The sequence below is a fragment of the Camelus dromedarius genome, chromosome 5 (genome assembly GCF_036321535.1).
Source record: "Camelus dromedarius isolate mCamDro1 chromosome 5, mCamDro1.pat, whole genome shotgun sequence".
Lineage (NCBI taxonomy): Eukaryota > Metazoa > Chordata > Mammalia > Artiodactyla > Camelidae > Camelus > Camelus dromedarius.
The window spans coordinates 368,160-385,352 of NC_087440.1; the positions used below are offsets into that span (position 1 = coordinate 368,160).

The following is a 17,193-nucleotide window of genomic DNA, read 5'->3' on the forward strand; positions in this document are numbered from 1 at the left end:
AATAAGCAAACAGCTGTTTTTTTATGTGGAGGTACTGAATACTTCATGTGATTAGTTTACATCTTCTTTAATGCTGCTTTTACACTGACTTTAAAATATAAACAAATTATATGATACTTTTGCCAAGAGAAGGATGCGAAACATATACTTACCTGCTCTTGCGAGCAATGTGCGAGCAGCTAAATCAAACTTGTGCCTTCTTGTTACAGCTGAGCGACCCCTAGCTGGTGGTCCACTTCCAGAAGCTGCATTCTCTGGATGATCCAGATTATCAGGGCTACAAGTGCAAGTTTAAAAGCAACATACGTTTTCAAAAACCATTACAAACAGAAAGCATAGGTGCAAACTTGCTTGTAGTACTTTTTCCTCCAAACATTATCGAGAACAAAATATGTTTATGATAAAGCTTTTTTTTATTTTATTTTTTGTATTACATATATATTTTATTGAAGTTTCCAAAGTTGTGTCAATTTCTGGTGTACAGCATAACCCTTCAGTCATACATGAACCTACATTTATGTGTTTTCATATTCTTTTTCACCATAAGTTACTATAAGATATTGAATATAGTTCCCCATGATAAAGCTTTGAAACATCTTTTGTGTTTGGTAAAGCACCTAAGTTATAAATATGTCATATTTCCCTGAGTAATAATTTTATCTGATTTTGAATTATGCCAATAATTAAACTATGCTTAATGCAAGTTCAAATTCAGATGAGATCAATGACCTTAACTAAATCCTAAACGATCAAATACTTAAAATTTGAAATGACTGGGAATCCTTGCTGTGGAGAAACAGATATTTCAAAATAAATTATGAAAATATTCACTGTGCTTATCAGAAAAAGTCTGCATATTAACATAAGACACAACCCCCCACCCCATACGACTTAATGAACTAAACTGAAACAAAGATTTAAAGTCATAAGAAGTGCTGAAGGGGGAAGATTTTAGAATAATAGAATATTTAATTACATTTCTCTTTAAGCTAGGCATTATCACAGAATTCGTTTTACAATGTTTTAAAAAGAGGTGACATTAAAAACTAAAGAAAAGATGAAAATATAAATCCATATTAAGAGATAGAAAAGATTTAAAAGTCCATTTCTATTGAATGTATTAATTAAATCAATTTCTATTAAAATGAACATTCTATTTTATATCACTTTTAGTAGATAAATTTATTTTATCAACATATTATTTCAGAATAAACTGATTTTAATTTTTTGTTTCTTCTTTTCAGCTCAATTTTATATAAAAATTATTTCCTTAATTTTCATGAAAACAAAATAGCATTCAAGTCAAAACCTGTCATTTTTACCCTTCACAGAAACATAAACCTATAACTGAATTTTCCATCATTTTATATATCTCTAGTCAGTCAACTTTATATACCATTAGAAGCATCTACGAAGGGACATAAATGAGGCTCTTGGGGGTCACCATTTACAACACACAGAACAGAAACACGGAAATTGGAGTTTCACCTTTCACTAAAGCCTTCCTCCATTTCAGCAGCATCAGCTGATGGTATGTCTCCTGGTGACTGCAAGTAACAGGGATCATTTGACTTCCCACTACTGCCTGCAACCGCCGCTCCTTGCCTTGAGTCTGCTGTGCTGCCTGACTGGGGCTCCTCCTCATCCTCGTGCCCAGGATGCTCTATCATCCACATGGCAAGGACAGTGATGTTCTGGGCATCAGCCTCTCCTCGAGCACCTGAAAAGGGGAAAAAAAAGTTCTAATACCTACTTCAGGCAAAATTCATTTAGTTATTCATGCTATCAGTTTAAGAGTGCCTGCTATGATGCCACTGTAATTAAATCTGGTGTTAAAAATCTTACCAAGTTTTATGGCTTCTTAAAAAATATGTTGCCCTTAATAAAGATCAGGTTTCTCATAACTGCATATACTGACGTATAAAAAATTTATCCTACCTGTGGCTTCCATGGCTTTGGCAATCTGCCGGAGAGAGAACCCCATTTCCAACAAAGGTACTGCAATTGCTGGAGGAGGAGGAGAAGTTGAAAGTCTACTGCTCGGGTCTGACAAGGCTGAGACAAAAGAAAGAGAAGTAAAGGCCTAAATATCACTACATATCATGAGTAAAAAGTGTTCTTAGGGTAACCATAATCCCCAACATCTTAATACTGTCCACATGTAATGAAATTTTATTCTACTAAGAATTCACTAAATGAATAACTAAATGTGATTAAATTTGATACAGCTTTTTTAAGGTTTCTCTTAAAGATAAATCAGTTATTACAAAATAAGCCTGCTGAGAAAATTTTAATGCTTTTTAAAATCATTTCCTACTTATAAATAATTTCAAACTTTACAGAAATTTGCAAGAATAGTACAAAGAATTCTTTTACCCCTGAACCACTGGAGAGCAAGAAGCAGACACAGTGTTCCATTTCCCCTGAATACACTAATATATCACTTCTACAAATAACAACACTCTCCTGCATAACCACAACACAACTATCAAAGTCAATAAATTAACAATGCTATCGTCTAATCCAGATCCCATTCTAGTTTTGCCAAAATTCTTGCTAATGCTCTTTACAGCAAAGGATCCAATCTGGGATCATCTTTACATTTAGTTTTCATGTCTCTTCAGTCCCCTTCAATCACTTTGATTCTTTGAAGATTATAGTTATATGGTGTGAAGTCCCTCAACCTAGTGTCTACTGTTTCCTCACGATTAGATTCAGGTTGTAGCACAAAACTGATGGCACCTTCTTCTTACTGTGTTCTATTAGATGGTACATGATTTCATTTTGTCCCGTTACTGGTAATGTTAACTTTGATCACTTGAGTTAAGCTGCTATTGGCCAGGTTTCTCCACTGTAAAGGTACTCTTCTTTTTCCCCTTTGTATTTAATAAGTATTTGTGGGGAGGAACTATGAGAATACGTAAACACTTCATTCTTCATCAGAGTTTCACTCATTAGTATCCATTTATGTTTACTGGCTGAATTAATTATTATTGTGGCTGACAAATGATGGTTTTTAAGTTTATCACTGCTTTTAGATTCATCAGTTGGTATTTCACTCTAAAGCAAAGCATCTCCTTTCTCCATTAGTATAGGGTTACTGATTCTTATTGCGTTCATGGGTTATTATCTGTTATTATAATTATGATTATTTATTCTGATGTCCCAAACCTCTCAGATTTGGCCAGTGGATGCCCCTTCATTCTGATTTCTGTATTCCTCAGGCCTCTGCCCATCATCCTCTGAGCACTTTATCACTTTCTAGCACAAGCTGTTCTAGGCTCATTTCATACTCATTTCTGAAATTAACCATTTCTCCCAGAAGATTAAGGTTCCTTTTAGTAGAGAGTGGCATTTAGAAGCTAGGATCTTGGCATTATGTGTGTGTACCGCGACTGAAGCATCACTGCTCCGAGGCCCTCTGACTGCACAGTTGCTAGTGGAGGTCCTCTTCACCCTGTATGGCTGACACCTGTTCTTGGGCCATGTGGACATTTCTTCACCCAACTTAAGACTCCAAAACTCTGTGCCAGATCACTTCCCCCACATACAAGGAGTCTCCTTCACCCCAATCTGGCTCTGACAATCCATTCTGGGCTACCATGCCACCCACCTTCCACACCATGCCAGCATGAATGCCTACCTAGCTTGGCTCCACTTAATGGCTTTTTAATTGAATTAGGAAGAAAGAAGTGAAGAAGGGAAAGAATGGAGGTAGGGATAACTATAACTCTAATTTTTGCTTTAAAAATGTCACTACTGTTACAGTGGTCACAGTCCTGATGAAGTTGATGGACTTCTCCTTCTAGCCATGACAGAGTAACAGAGAATGGATTTACTCTCACTTTAAACAACTAAAAAAAAACCAGACAAAACATACCAAACAACAGTCTGCAGACATTGGACAACAGTCAGTGTAGGACAGTGATCCCTGAGAGAAGGAAATCACATGACACGAGGCATACAACTGTCTCAGCTTGTTGCCTGGAAAGAATTTCCAAGATGCAGTTCAGGGAAGGTAACTTCAAGCTAAACTCAATGATGTCTCTGAATAGAGGAGACAGAGTAGAGAATTTGAAATTTGAATACCAGAAAGGAAAGATCTGTATCTAAAGAAGAGAGCTACACAGAAAGAGAATTCCAGAGATGTGCAGAGGGTTCTCTTCCTCTCAAATCTTTAGCTGTTACAAATGCAGCAACTAACCAAAGTGAGGAAAAGAACTGCCAAGCAGCAGCAGGCAGAGCAATCCTTTGAGCTCACACAGGGTTGGGAAGAGTTTGCATTACCACAAGCCAGAATGGCAAAACTTTGTAATGCATAAAGCACTGGATAGGATACTAATTAAACTAAATGTTGTCCTGGTCCCACCTAACAAAGCTTAAATGGAAGCCTTGAAAGAATCTAGTGGTCTTCAAGTTACTTAACTATATCTCAGAACAAAGTTAAATAAAGTACATTTGAAGAAATTAAAAATACCCAGCACCAAACTAGGAAAAATTCACAATGTCTGGTAAACAACAAAAAATTAACAAACAAAGAAACAAGAAAATACAATTCAAAATGAGGAGAAAACTCAGTTAATAAAAACAGACCTAGAAATGATATAATTGATAAATTAAGTACAGAGGACATTACTGTATGTGCAAATTCATCTACTCATTAAAATTAATTTGTAACTCCAAAATCAATACACATGGCACTTTCACAATCAGTCACATGCACAGGTGATAATAAACTTCAGACTCCCGTGCAGAATGACAAAAGTTCAGTCTCCTGATGCATTTGTTTTCAGCTAAGGTCAAACAAGGTGATGTTCTCTGTGTTCTTGTATCAGCTATTCAGTGCATTTTTATGCTACTTAGTGCTACTTTTTTGCATCTTTGTGCTTTTTTGGATGATTTCATTGCTTAAAATGGCCCCCAAGTACAGTGCTGAAATGCTATCTAGGGTTCCTGAGTGCAAGAAGGCTGCAATGTGCCTTATAGAGAAAATATATGTGTTAGATAAGTTTCACCCTAGGCATGAATTAATAGGGTTGCTGGCCATAAGCTCAATGCTACTATATATTAAATACAGTGTCTTCAAATTGAAACACACATAAAATAAGGTTATATATTGATTAGTTGACAAAGTATGACCAGAAGCTCACAGAAACCTAGCCCTGTATTTTCCCTAAGAACAATGGTCCAGTTTTTGCTAACTCTTACATTCACAGTGACTTTACAGACCATAACTATTCTAATAATGAGAACTGTTATTCCATGTATTCCATAAGGTAGAGGAAAGACTGAATATGTTAAAAAGCCATGGAACATTAAAGAAAAAAAAGACCTAAATAGAACTTCTAGAGATGAAAACTACAATATCTGAAGGGAAAAATACACTGGATGGGATCAAGAACAAATTAGACACTGCACAAGAAAATATCAGTGACAAGAAGATACAACAATAAAAATTATCCAAAATGAAACATACAGAAAAAAGAACTTAAGGAAAAAAAAGAGCAGAGCATCAGTGATCTGTAGGACAAACTCAAGTGGCCTAATATACATGTAACTGGAGACACTGAAATAGAGGAGTAGTGGGAGAGAAAAAAATCTGAAAAAAATAATGAAAAATTCTCAAATTTAATGGCAACTTTAAATGCACAAATCTAAGAAGTTCAACAAATCCCAAGCACAAGAAACATGAAAAAAAACTATACCAGGACAGATCATAATAAATCTTAAGCCCAATGATGAGAAAAGTCTTAAAAGCAGCCAGAGAAAAAGGCATATAACATCAATATTAGAACAATAGAAAACTTATCACAGGAAACAACAGTAGAGCAATATCTTAAAGTACTGAAAAAAAAAAAAGCTGTCAACCTAGAATTCTATCCCCAGTGAAAATATTTTTCAAAAATGAAGGTGAAATAGACTCTTTCAGACATACAAGAGCCAAAAGAATTCATCAATAGCAGACCACTACAAGAAACGTTAAAGAAGTCTTTAAAGCAGAAGTAAATGATACCAGATGGAAATCTGGACCTGCATAAAAGAATAAAGAATCTCAGAAATATCCATGTGGGTAAATACAAAATATATACTTTAGTTTTTAAAAATATCTTTAAAAGATAACTGGCTGTTTACTGCAAAAATAATAATGTATTATGGGGCTTTAAAAGATACATAGAAGTTAGGTTTATAACAACAAAAGTATAAAGGCTGAGAAGGGATATGAAAGCATACTGTTGTTAGATTCTTCTACTATACATGAAGTAGTATAACATTACTTGAAAGCAGACTGTGATAACTAAGAACGTATACCATAAACCTGAAAGTAATCTCTAAAAATACAATACCAAGTATAGCTAATAAGACAACAAAAAGATATAAAATGGATAATTAAAAAATACTCATTTAACTCAAAGAAGGTAGAAAAAGGGGACAGAGAACAGATGAGAAGAACAGAAAGATGGCAGATTTAAACCCAACTATACCAATAATCACATTAAATTTAAATGCTCTAAATATCCCAATTAAAAGGCAGAGAACATCAGGTTGAATTTAAAAAGCCCAACCCAACTATAGGCTACATTTAAGAAACACATTTTAAATACAAAGACACAAATAAGCTAAAAATAAAATGAAGGGAAAAGAAAAGATATACCATTAGAAGGCTAATAAAAAAAATCAGAAGTGACAATATTTATACCAGATAAAGCATATTCAAGGGCAAAGAGTATTACCAGAGATAAAGATAGTCATTTCATAATGATAAAGAGGTCAATTCATTAAGAATATATAAGAATCCTAAAAGTTTATGGACCTAAACACAGAGCTTTAAATTACATGGGAAAAAATCCAACTAATAAATGAAAGGAGAAAGAGACAAATCCACAATTACAGAGATTTCATTCCCACTCTCTCAGTAATTGAAAGAATAAGTAGACAAAAAAACAAGTAAGGGTAAGGAAGACTTGGACAACACTATCAATCAACTTGAGCTAACCAACAATTTCTAGAACACACCACTCAACAATAGCACATACACATTTTTTCCAAGTATACATGGAATATTACAAAAATAGACCATACTCTGGGCCACAAAACAAGTTTCAATAAATTTAAAACAATTCAAATTATACAAAATGTGTTCTTGGATGACAATGAAATTAAATTAGAAATAACAATAGAAAGATATCTGGAAAATCCCCTAATATTTGGAAATGAAATAATATACTTCTAAATAACCCATATGTTAAAGAAGATAACAGTGGTAAGTTAGAAAGTACTATAAACTGAATGAAAATGAAAACAAAGCATTTCAAAATGTATGGATTGCAGCAAAATCAGTGCTTAGAGGGAAATCTATAGCATTCAAAATGCCTGTATTAGAAAAGAAGGTCTAATACAACAGATATACAATACATATTTCTCTCCCAAATAGCCCTAACTCGATCTACAGCTTCAAAATAGAGAAGACAGGTCAGTTTGATGGGACAGATCCCCCTTAATTAAAATCACTTTTTCCTTCAGTGAAGACAAAACACAATGCTCACATAATAAAGTCCCACACACATGGAATGCCAAGGTCTGAGTGTCACAGTGCATAATAGTACACGCACCTGTGCGGTTAGCTGGCCTTGCTGATTGGGAATCAGGAGAAGTTAAGCTTTGCCTCCTTCCTACTTCATCAGAAGGAGAGGTTGGTAGCGATGATATTGGAGGAGTCTGTGCACGACGTGTAGGAAGTACAGTGGTGGTTGGGTAACTAGAGAACATTTGCCTTTAAGAAAACAACAATGGTTAGAAAACAACATATACATCACAATCTTCTTATAGAAGAATATGCGATCAGGAAAATGATATGAGTTAGCTGTAGTTTAACTGAAGGGAGGGGAGAGAGACTCCACAGTTTAAAAAATCATTATCTCAGGTGAGAAAGGCCCACCTGAGTCCTGGTGAGAGACTTCCAGGGTTTTTTGGGCTAGAGCAAATCTTTACTCTAAATGGAAAGAACACTGATGGGGAGTTCCTTATAGGAATCCTGAAACCATGGATCACCTATGTATGCTTTGAGACACTCTTCAGATGGTTTTTTTTTTCTGGAAGCCCAGCAACTACCCTAAAAATTCAATTTATTGTTGAACAGACCTATGGTGCCAACAGGTCACGTGTGGCTAGAAGGTGATAATCGGCAGAATTATACAGACTCCAGGTACTACGGACCTGTTCCATATGGACTAATAAGAGGCCGTATCTTCTTTAAGATTTGGCCTCTGAGTGATTTTGGATTTCTACGAGACAGTCCTAATGGCCACAGATTTTCTGATGATTAGCAAGCACTTATTCTTTTGATTTGATTGTTGTCTTCTGTTCAAGTGAATTTATTACCGTCACTGAAACCATGTACTTACTAATAAACTATTTGCTATTCAGAAAAAAAAATCATTATCTCATAGGATGTTTTTACTATAAAAATAACAATACTTTCTCATTCGTTCAGTAAAATGAAAGCCATGTAGCAGGTGAGAGAATACAGTAATTTACAAAATAAATTTTAAAAAAATCCCTGCCCTCATGGAACTTTCATTCTACTACTATACCAAGATGACAGGGGTATTTTGGTAGGCATATAGTAGTTAGAGAATAAAGAAGATTTTTAAAGATAGATAACCTAAGGTTACTTCAGATATAAATTCACTAGCTAGCCATGAAATTATTCACATGGATTCAAAGTAATAGTCTATAGGTAAGTTATGGAAAGTATAGATAACTGCCCAGTCACCCAGCACAACAGAAAAAGAGTGTATGAATGGTATGTGAGCTGTGTAGTGGGGAAAACGTACAGGAGAAGCAGCCCCTCTCACGCTGAGAAGGCAGGCATTAGCTAAAGAATAAGTCCAGGAAGATCCTCACTGACTGATTGCTCTTTAGATTTATCCAACAGGAGTAATAACAACTTTAAAGCAACAGAAAAGCACTTTGACTCAGCCAAGTAACTGTGATATGATGGTATTCACATAGGGGGCAGCTGTTCCCTGATTTTTCTCATGTTAAATGATGCTGAGCCAAGCAAAGACAACTGTAGCTCTAATACAGTCCCAGCCAACAGCCAAGAAATGAAGTCTAAGAAGAAGCAAGGAGTCACAGTTCTGGTGAACGTGTCTGGGAGCAAGAGAGCATTATTTTACCACTGCACCCCATGCCTACACTATGAAGCTTGAAAGGCAACAAAGAGTCACAGTGCTACTGATGCTCCGTGGATGCCGTGAACTCTGTACTTGTCAGGACTAAAAACCATACTGGATATCCTATCATTCCTCTCTTCCTCCTTTCTTGAACAGAAGCACCTCCTGGAACCGTGTAACTTAAGTCAGAGAGCTAAGAGGCAGGAGATGTGCAGGGCTCCGCGCCGGTCGCTACTAGGATTAGTGCTCCTTCTGCCCAAGACCAGAGCAATAATTATTAACGTGTGAGCTGAAGACCACTGCGTCAGAATCACTGGGGAAACTCACATCAAATGCAAACCAGATGCCATACCAGACCTACTGAATGACAGCTGCTGGGGGACACAGCCCCAGAGCTTTAAAAAGCCTTGCAGGTGGCTCTTGTGCACATCTCAAATTTAGAATCATTACATAACAGCCACTCTCTTCTCCCCTCTAGGATGTCAGTCTACACACTGGGAATAATAATGACCTGTCAATTAAGGGACGCGGGGAAAGAAATAAGAAAAAAAGGACACTAACCATTTTGTTTCTCATTATTTCATTTAAGCCCTAGTTAAGAGATCTCACAAAACAGTCCCCGCCTAAAGCTTTTCACCTAAAGATCTTCATTTTGTGTACACATCTGACAAGCTGAAGCAAAAAGAAACTTAAGCATTATTTTGAATTTACAAACCTACTAAAATAGGGTTGGCTGAAGAAGCATCATAAGACATGCTCTTTCATTTGAAAAGTAGACTTGTTTGATCTTACAGCAAGAATAAAAGTATAGTCAAAGAATTATGTTTAAAAGGGAAATAATCTGAGAGGAGAAGATTATTTTCATGGAGAAAGCTCTTTCTGGAGGCTCTAATATTCAACATACAAATATTTACATTTCAGGAAAAAAATATTAAAAGCCTAGACCCTCCCTTCCCCCCTACAAAATCATAAGGAGACAGCGTGCTACAGTACTTAATTGTCAGTGGCACTGTTGATTAGATCTGGGACCACCGCTGACTGTGAGACTTTGGGCAAGTTATTACACTTCTGAGGGCCATTTCCAACTTCAGTAAAATGAGTTTGACTCTATGACATTTTAGGTTCCCTCTAGCTCTAGAACACCTTGACTCAGTTGGGCACATTCTTCACAAGAGAACAATTGTGTGTTCAGAACCACAGGCATCAATATGACAGACATTAAAGGTCAACTTCCCTACCTCAGAAGACTAAGTGGCATCACTCCTGGGGACTCAGACGCAGGCACTGTTTCTGTGTCAGTGACTGGAGTGGTGGCAGTAGTGGTGTCCTCCAGTGAGCTGCTCATAAAGGAAGTTGTGCTCGAGGCGGATGGGCTAGTGGTAACAGGCGTCTGTGCCTGCTGGGCTTGGTCACTTTCTTCAGCTTGCTGATCAATCTCTATAAACCAAGGTAAAAGTTAAGAAAGTAGTAAGAATTTTTTTCAAAAGTGACATGGGAATGGAAAAATTTTACCTTTTAATTAAAGTTTCTAAACATAGTTAATAAGTATCAATTTCTGTGAAAGATTTACAGAAAAAATGTTCTTACATATATACACTCTTGTATTCGCTATTGTACTTGTTTTTGTAGACTCTACAGACAATAACATAACAAGCCCCTGTAACTACTGATTTCTTGTTTTAGAGTTTTCTTAAAATAAAAAAAAGTCTCACTTGCAAGATTTAACCAGAGATTCTCTAAAGATATCTAATCTAATTAAAACTGTGTTTCCTTAGCACTTTGATGCCTACCTTTAGTCTTGAAACAAGCAAAGATGAAGTTATGTAAATACAAGAATAAAAACTAAACAAAAACTCCATGCTCCAAAAAGGACAACACCTCACAAAACAAATTACTCCTAAGAGTTAAAAAAAAAATTAAAGTATTCATAATTTCCCTTATCTGATAAGGGAACCAAAAATAAATATAACCATAATGATAGTTTCTACAAAGACAGCTAATTCTGTCGGCTGGTGAAATGATCATATATCTTTCATGATCTTAACACTCCTATTCCATGCACCATACACCTCTCTCTGCCTATTTACTATCTAAGCTAAGAATAAGCTAAGAATGGAAGGAGGGGAGTAAGGGAAAAGGAAAGAGAAGAAGGAGGGAAGTAAGAAAAAAGGAATGGAAGCACATGAAGGCAAGTGGCTTTGTTTTGTTCACTAATGACTCCCCAAAATCTAGAAGAGTAGCTGGCACATTGTAGGTTCAATAAACATTTACTGAATGAGTCACTTTTATCTCAGAATTCATATTATCCTCAAAGGTAAGGATAAAAGACAAAACAAGCTTTTTTACATACAATATAGAATCTACAAAAGGAGTAATTTAAAATGTCCTTTAAAATGTTTCTGAGCAGTTATCAGAATAATATATATTTTGAATTAGATCAATAAATACTTGGGTGCCTTTTGTGGCATGAGTCAAATTTCAGTTTTACAAAATGTAATAATTATTAAGTTCTAACACTTGCATAGGTTTAAAATAGAAAACTATCGGTGCAGGTATATCTCAGAGATACTGCGGGTTTTGACCCAGACACTGCAACAAAGCAAATATTGCAATAAAGTGACTTTTTGGTTTCCTAGGGCATATAAAAGTTATATTTACACTATACTATAGTCCATTAAGTGTGCAATAGCATTATATCTAAAAAAGCAATGTCCATACCTTAATTAAAAAATACTTTATTGCTGGAGAGTGTTAACCATCATCTGAGCTTTCAGCAAGTCACGGCAGCAACATCAAAAATCACTGACCATAGATCACCGTAAGAAATATAATAATGATGGAAAAGTTTGAAATATTGTGGGGATTACCAAAATGTAACAGAGACCCAAAGTGAGCAAATGCTGTTGAAAAAATGGCACCGACAGACTTGCTTAACCCAAGATTGCCACAAGCCTTCGATTTGTAAAAAAACACACTATCTATGAAGCGCCATAAAATAAGGAATGCCTGTACACAGATGATTATTAATATAAAGAAGCAGAAAGGAACTGTTTGCTTTGCAAAGGAAAAATAATGTGAAAACCCTTTAGCCAAAAAAAAAAAAATCTGTATAAATCACTTACAGAATGCATCACTTCTGAAAATTATAAAAAATTTCAACAGCACAGAGCAAAAATTTAAAAAAATCAGATAACATACCTTGCTTAATTTTGCCTCCAAACTGGTCTTCCAAGAGCCCATGGACCACTAATTTATAGATCATGGCTTGAGCTCGTTCCAGATCAGCTAATCCTAATGCTCTCTTTATGGGCGACCGCATGACTGCCCGCTTCACCATGTGGCGCATCAAGAACTGCAGGGCTGCTCGCATCTCTACGTCTTCGTGAACAACTGGAGAGCTCGCACAGTCTGAGTTGTGGCCATTTTCAGCCAGAACTTTTGGTATCAGCAACAGTTCAGCATATTTACTACAGCCAAGAAGAGCACTAAGGGATTTCATAGCACCGAGGTAGAGATAGGACAGCTGGACTGCCCTGATTTCTGACTGGGCGATGTCATGGTTTTTGGACATGTGTTCATGGTTTTTTCTTTTTCCTTCCATTATTTGATGTTGGGGTTCCACACCCGGCATTGTTGGATCTAAAGAAAATGAAGCTATTTCGTTTTCTGATTTGGAGCTTGTGGTACCCTGACTTTTGACATCGTCAGATGTTAAGCCTGTTCGTGTATCTAAAGCAGAATCACTCTCAGTTTTCTGCTCAACATCCCCTCTCTCCTCAGATTCATGTCGGTGTTTCTTTTCATGTCGCTTGGTACTCTGTTTGCCCATGTCTTCATGAATGCCAGTCAGATATGTGAGGTCCAGCAACACAGAAGCCGTCAGGCCTCGAAATCGTGCCACGTCAAAAGGAAGCGGTTCACAGGGTTCCAGATTATACAACGGAGTATCACTAGGCGACCAAAAAGTTGGGAAGCTTTAATAAAGATCAGAATGACACAGGAAGAAGCAAGTGAGGGATAGACAGGAGGAAGGTACAGAAAATAATGTAGACAAAATAAGATGTATCATGTACACAGTACTGAGAATAATTTACAAAAACTAAATAAGCCATTACAAATGGAAAAATGAATCTAATATGAGAAAATGGGGAGATATGATGATAAAAGCAAAAGCAATGAGATGTTCATGTGCTTTCAAGTAAGAATATTCGTTATTATATAATGTAAGTCAGGAATTAGCAAAATTTCTGTACAGAGCCAAATAGTAAATATTTAAGGCCTGGCAGGCCATATGGTCTCTGCCATACTATGAATGCAGCCACTGATATGTCTGAACAAATGCGTGTGCCTATGTAACTTTATTTACAAAAACAGGAGTGGGAACAGATACAGTTTGCCAATCCCTGATGTAAGCTATTTGGAAAGTTGGTGTAATAAATTTAGTTTATTATATGGTTTATGGTCATTTACATCCTATTCTAGAGAAGACTTTGTTTCATTCAAAAAATTAGTTTGTAGTTTTCAATGAATGCTTCTAATTTATAGTTTAAGCAAAAATATGATCACCTATTTCCTGATATTTGGCAAGAATTTCTGGAAGTTTAAAGATGTAATAATTAAACAAACTGGAATAGAAAGCTTTAGCAAGTATCCAAAGTATGATGGCATACATTTGTTGTATTAACCTAAATCTTGGTTCTAATTTAACCTTTCCAATCTTATTTTCCCTTTGTGTCATTTTTCTTATTTGTTTTAATTTACTTATTTTGCTGTCTTGTATGCATCTTAATAAGGCATCATAAATTCTGAAACAAGTCAAAGAATAAAACAAAAGGTAGATACTTTCACAAGTAAAATTTTCATTGCTTTCTTAGCTTGGAGTTGGGGAAGGCAGAGTCCATTAACTCCCGAAATTGTGTGTAAACTTCATCCGTGTGTACTTTCCAGCTGAGAGGGTCCATAGCTATCGTTAGATTCTAAAACAGTATTTTTTGCCTCCAAAAAATACTTAAGAACCGTCGTTTTTTTTTTTGTATTGTCCCATGTTATATTAACAAAGAAATCACTTTAGGGAGTATAATGAAACTACATAATATCATCAATAAAGCCATATTTTCAAATGATACAATTATGTAGTCATTAGATAAGTGACTCTCTATCAATTGAGATACCTGACATAGTTCCTTTTAAATATATGGAATTTCTATTTCACACAAGCCCTATCTGATTGAAAATACATCTTCAAGCTTTTAAGTGCAGTCTGTGCCAAATACATGTAATTTTCATATCTATCCAAAATGTTGCACACTGAGGGAATAGAAATATATGCTTCTTTTTTTAAAAGCAAGAATATTTAAAATCACAGATAATCCAAAAACCTACTTATAGTCACTCAAATGTTCCCACTCTATTTTCAAAGCCCTCCTACACAAAATGTAACTGATGAATCTTCTCTCTGGCTTTTTGCTATCCCACTGGACAACAGAAATGACTAAAAAGCAGGAAGCCAAATGAAAAACAGAAAGAGGGATCTCAGTTAAACCTGAACTAGTGAGCTTACCATTTCGTCACAAAACAAAACAAAAAAATCACATATTTTACAAACCACTAGTATTCCAAGGAACACAGTTTGGAAAATATTTCTTTATGAAACCATACCAGCTGTATGAGAAAGATTAACTAAAAAAGTTAATTGGCAGTTCACCTAAAATATAAAATTATTCACTGTCCATAAGCAATGGCCCATTTCACCATTAAATACTCATTTGCTAAAATCATACCTGATGGTAATTTCTGCTTCATCCCACTGGACCTTGGCAGATGTGCTGCCCTCTTTGACCACTCCCAGCAGTGTGGCATGGCGCCCAGTTTGCTTGTGAACACACCGACCTCCAACTCTAAGACCAGCATCAACGCCGCCTATCACTGCCAGCACAGGCCACACTTCTATGCAAAGGGTCCTCAGCTGCGGCTCTGAGAGGTCAGCGAGGCCGTGTCTATTATGTTTATTACCTTTCTCCTCCTCTTTGCTCTCCTTCTCCTCTCTGACCTCACTTTCCTCTCGGCTTTGAACCGAGCGGCTTTTCTTTAGCTTCTGACCTGACTCTTTAATACACATCTTAATTTTGTGCAGCCTTTCCATCATTTTTTTGTTAATGCAGTAAGTCCAACGGTCTGTTCGATGAAGGATACGAATCAGCTGAATAGTGGCCTCTGCCAGCACTGCTGCGACTGGACTACAAATAGGATCTCCTGGAAGTAAGTCTCGTGGTGTGCCACGCATCTGCATATCACAAATTTTCACCTATAAAAGAGAAGAGGGTGGCAAGTGTGTGATTATTAATAGTTCTCCTAAACTATTAATCCTACAAATGATAAAACTATGAATTCTAGCACATGTAATCCCATGCTGAACTAATATTTGGTCTTCTGATACATGTGTATTATACCATTGGCCCCCAATAAGGAGTGAACAAATACTACAGATCTACTGAAGTTAGTAGCAGCATGGTCCTCTGAAATAAGCTACCTGTCATTTAAACTTCCTGCAGCCTTTGGGTAGGAGTGCTATTGCGGCCACCCGAATGACAGACAGAAACCAAGGTGTGTGTGATTGACCTAATTTAGTGAAGAAAAGAAAAAAGAAAAAAAGGAAAGAAAAGAAAAAGAAAAAAAAAAGAGTCTTGAGGATCTATTTTCTCTAATCCTCCACTCTCCAGAATAATAATGAGTCCCAGGACCATCTTATATTGCTCAAGGGGCTCAAAGATAAAATCATAAAGCTACATAATTGTGTGTTCTGTCTGGACACACATTTCATATAACATATAGAGGTTAATGAAGAGCAAGACTTGGGTTCAAATCTTTATGTAACCTCGGGAAATTATTTAATCTCACTAAATCTCAGCCTTTTCATTTGAAAAAAATTGGCACTAATAATAGTATGTCTCTTATTATTTTAAAGATTAAATTAGACTAGGCATATAAAGTGCTTATCAGTACAGTGCCAGACAGTAAATGTTCAAAAAATGTTAACTATTATTAACATTGCTTTTTAATCAGAGAGATTCTGAAACTTAAAAGAAAAGGCTTCAGAGTAGAATAGATGGACTGATACAGAATCTAAGCTTAAATGAATTCTTTCAAAGTTCACAGACGTCAGGGAGCAACAGGCCATCACTCTAACCAGAACATCCCAGAACCCATTTGGGGCTGCAAGAGTATCATCAAGGAAAGGGATGATAACACAGCCATTTTACTTTATCTCCAATTCAGTTTTGTTGACTACCTGTTAAAGGAACAGTTCCCCTCTCTCACGAATGGCTAGCTTGAACGTATACCTCCTTGAAAATTTAAAAAGTATATAACAGCACAGAATAAATGGTAACTTTCACAGTTATTAGGACTTACCAAGTCTAGCATTTCCATTGTAGAAATATTACATACGAGATAGCTTGAAAACTTTTCTGCTAAAAAATAACTAGAAATTCTGGAGACCAGACCTAGGCTCCACTACATCCTCAAGTTAAAGGACGGGGTAGGAAACAAATCCACCCCCCAGTACAGGGAGACCACAAAGAGGTTTGTCTCTGCCTGTGTTTCAGATGAGGGGGAAAAAAGTTTTTAGTGTGAGAGTATCTCTTTAATACTGTCCCCCTGAAGATTTAGGGTTCAAATTTACACCATCTACAAGGTCTGAGAACCCCTTCAGCTGAATGAATGAAAGGCAGCTTCTCTATCATAACTGGAACTTCCACTATTCACCTAACGCTATCTGATTACAGTTAAGATTATTTCTAGATTTCTCTTAAATATGCATAACTGCCAATGAACCAGATTATCTCTAAACTATTTCCTGTAATTCCTGTAATCGCACATACATTTGAAAGTTGACTCACTATATTCAAATTACCAGAATATCAAATACTGCCTTAATAAAGAGTAAAGGCAATTTCTAAAAGTAACTTAACCTATTTATAGAAGAGTAAATTATCTAAGCAGGTAGTTTTAACGGTAG

At 36.1% G+C, this 17,193-nt stretch overlaps 1 protein-coding gene across 9 annotated transcripts in view; it reads right to left on the bottom strand.

Moving 5' to 3' along the window:
• Positions 1-17,193, bottom strand: part of HERC1 (HECT and RLD domain containing E3 ubiquitin protein ligase family member 1) — a 174,649-nt gene that overhangs the window by 41,585 nt on the left and 115,871 nt on the right. For 6 of the 9 annotated variants that reach the window (XM_064485448.1, XM_064485449.1, XM_064485451.1 and 3 more), the window contains exons 37-43: positions 14,957-15,480; positions 12,375-13,150; positions 10,415-10,613; positions 7,611-7,771; positions 1,939-2,055; positions 1,489-1,720; positions 153-277 (exon numbers count right to left, since the gene is read on the bottom strand). In XM_064485448.1, coding sequence (XP_064341518.1) covers positions 153-277; positions 1,489-1,720; positions 1,939-2,055; positions 7,611-7,771; positions 10,415-10,613; positions 12,375-13,150; positions 14,957-15,480 — 2,134 coding nt within the window. The remainder of the gene's footprint in view (positions 1-152; positions 278-1,488; positions 1,721-1,938; positions 2,056-7,610; positions 7,772-10,414; positions 10,614-12,374; positions 13,151-14,956; positions 15,481-17,193) is intronic. The other 3 variants (XM_064485453.1, XM_031452820.2, XM_064485452.1) reach the window with 1 other exon arrangement.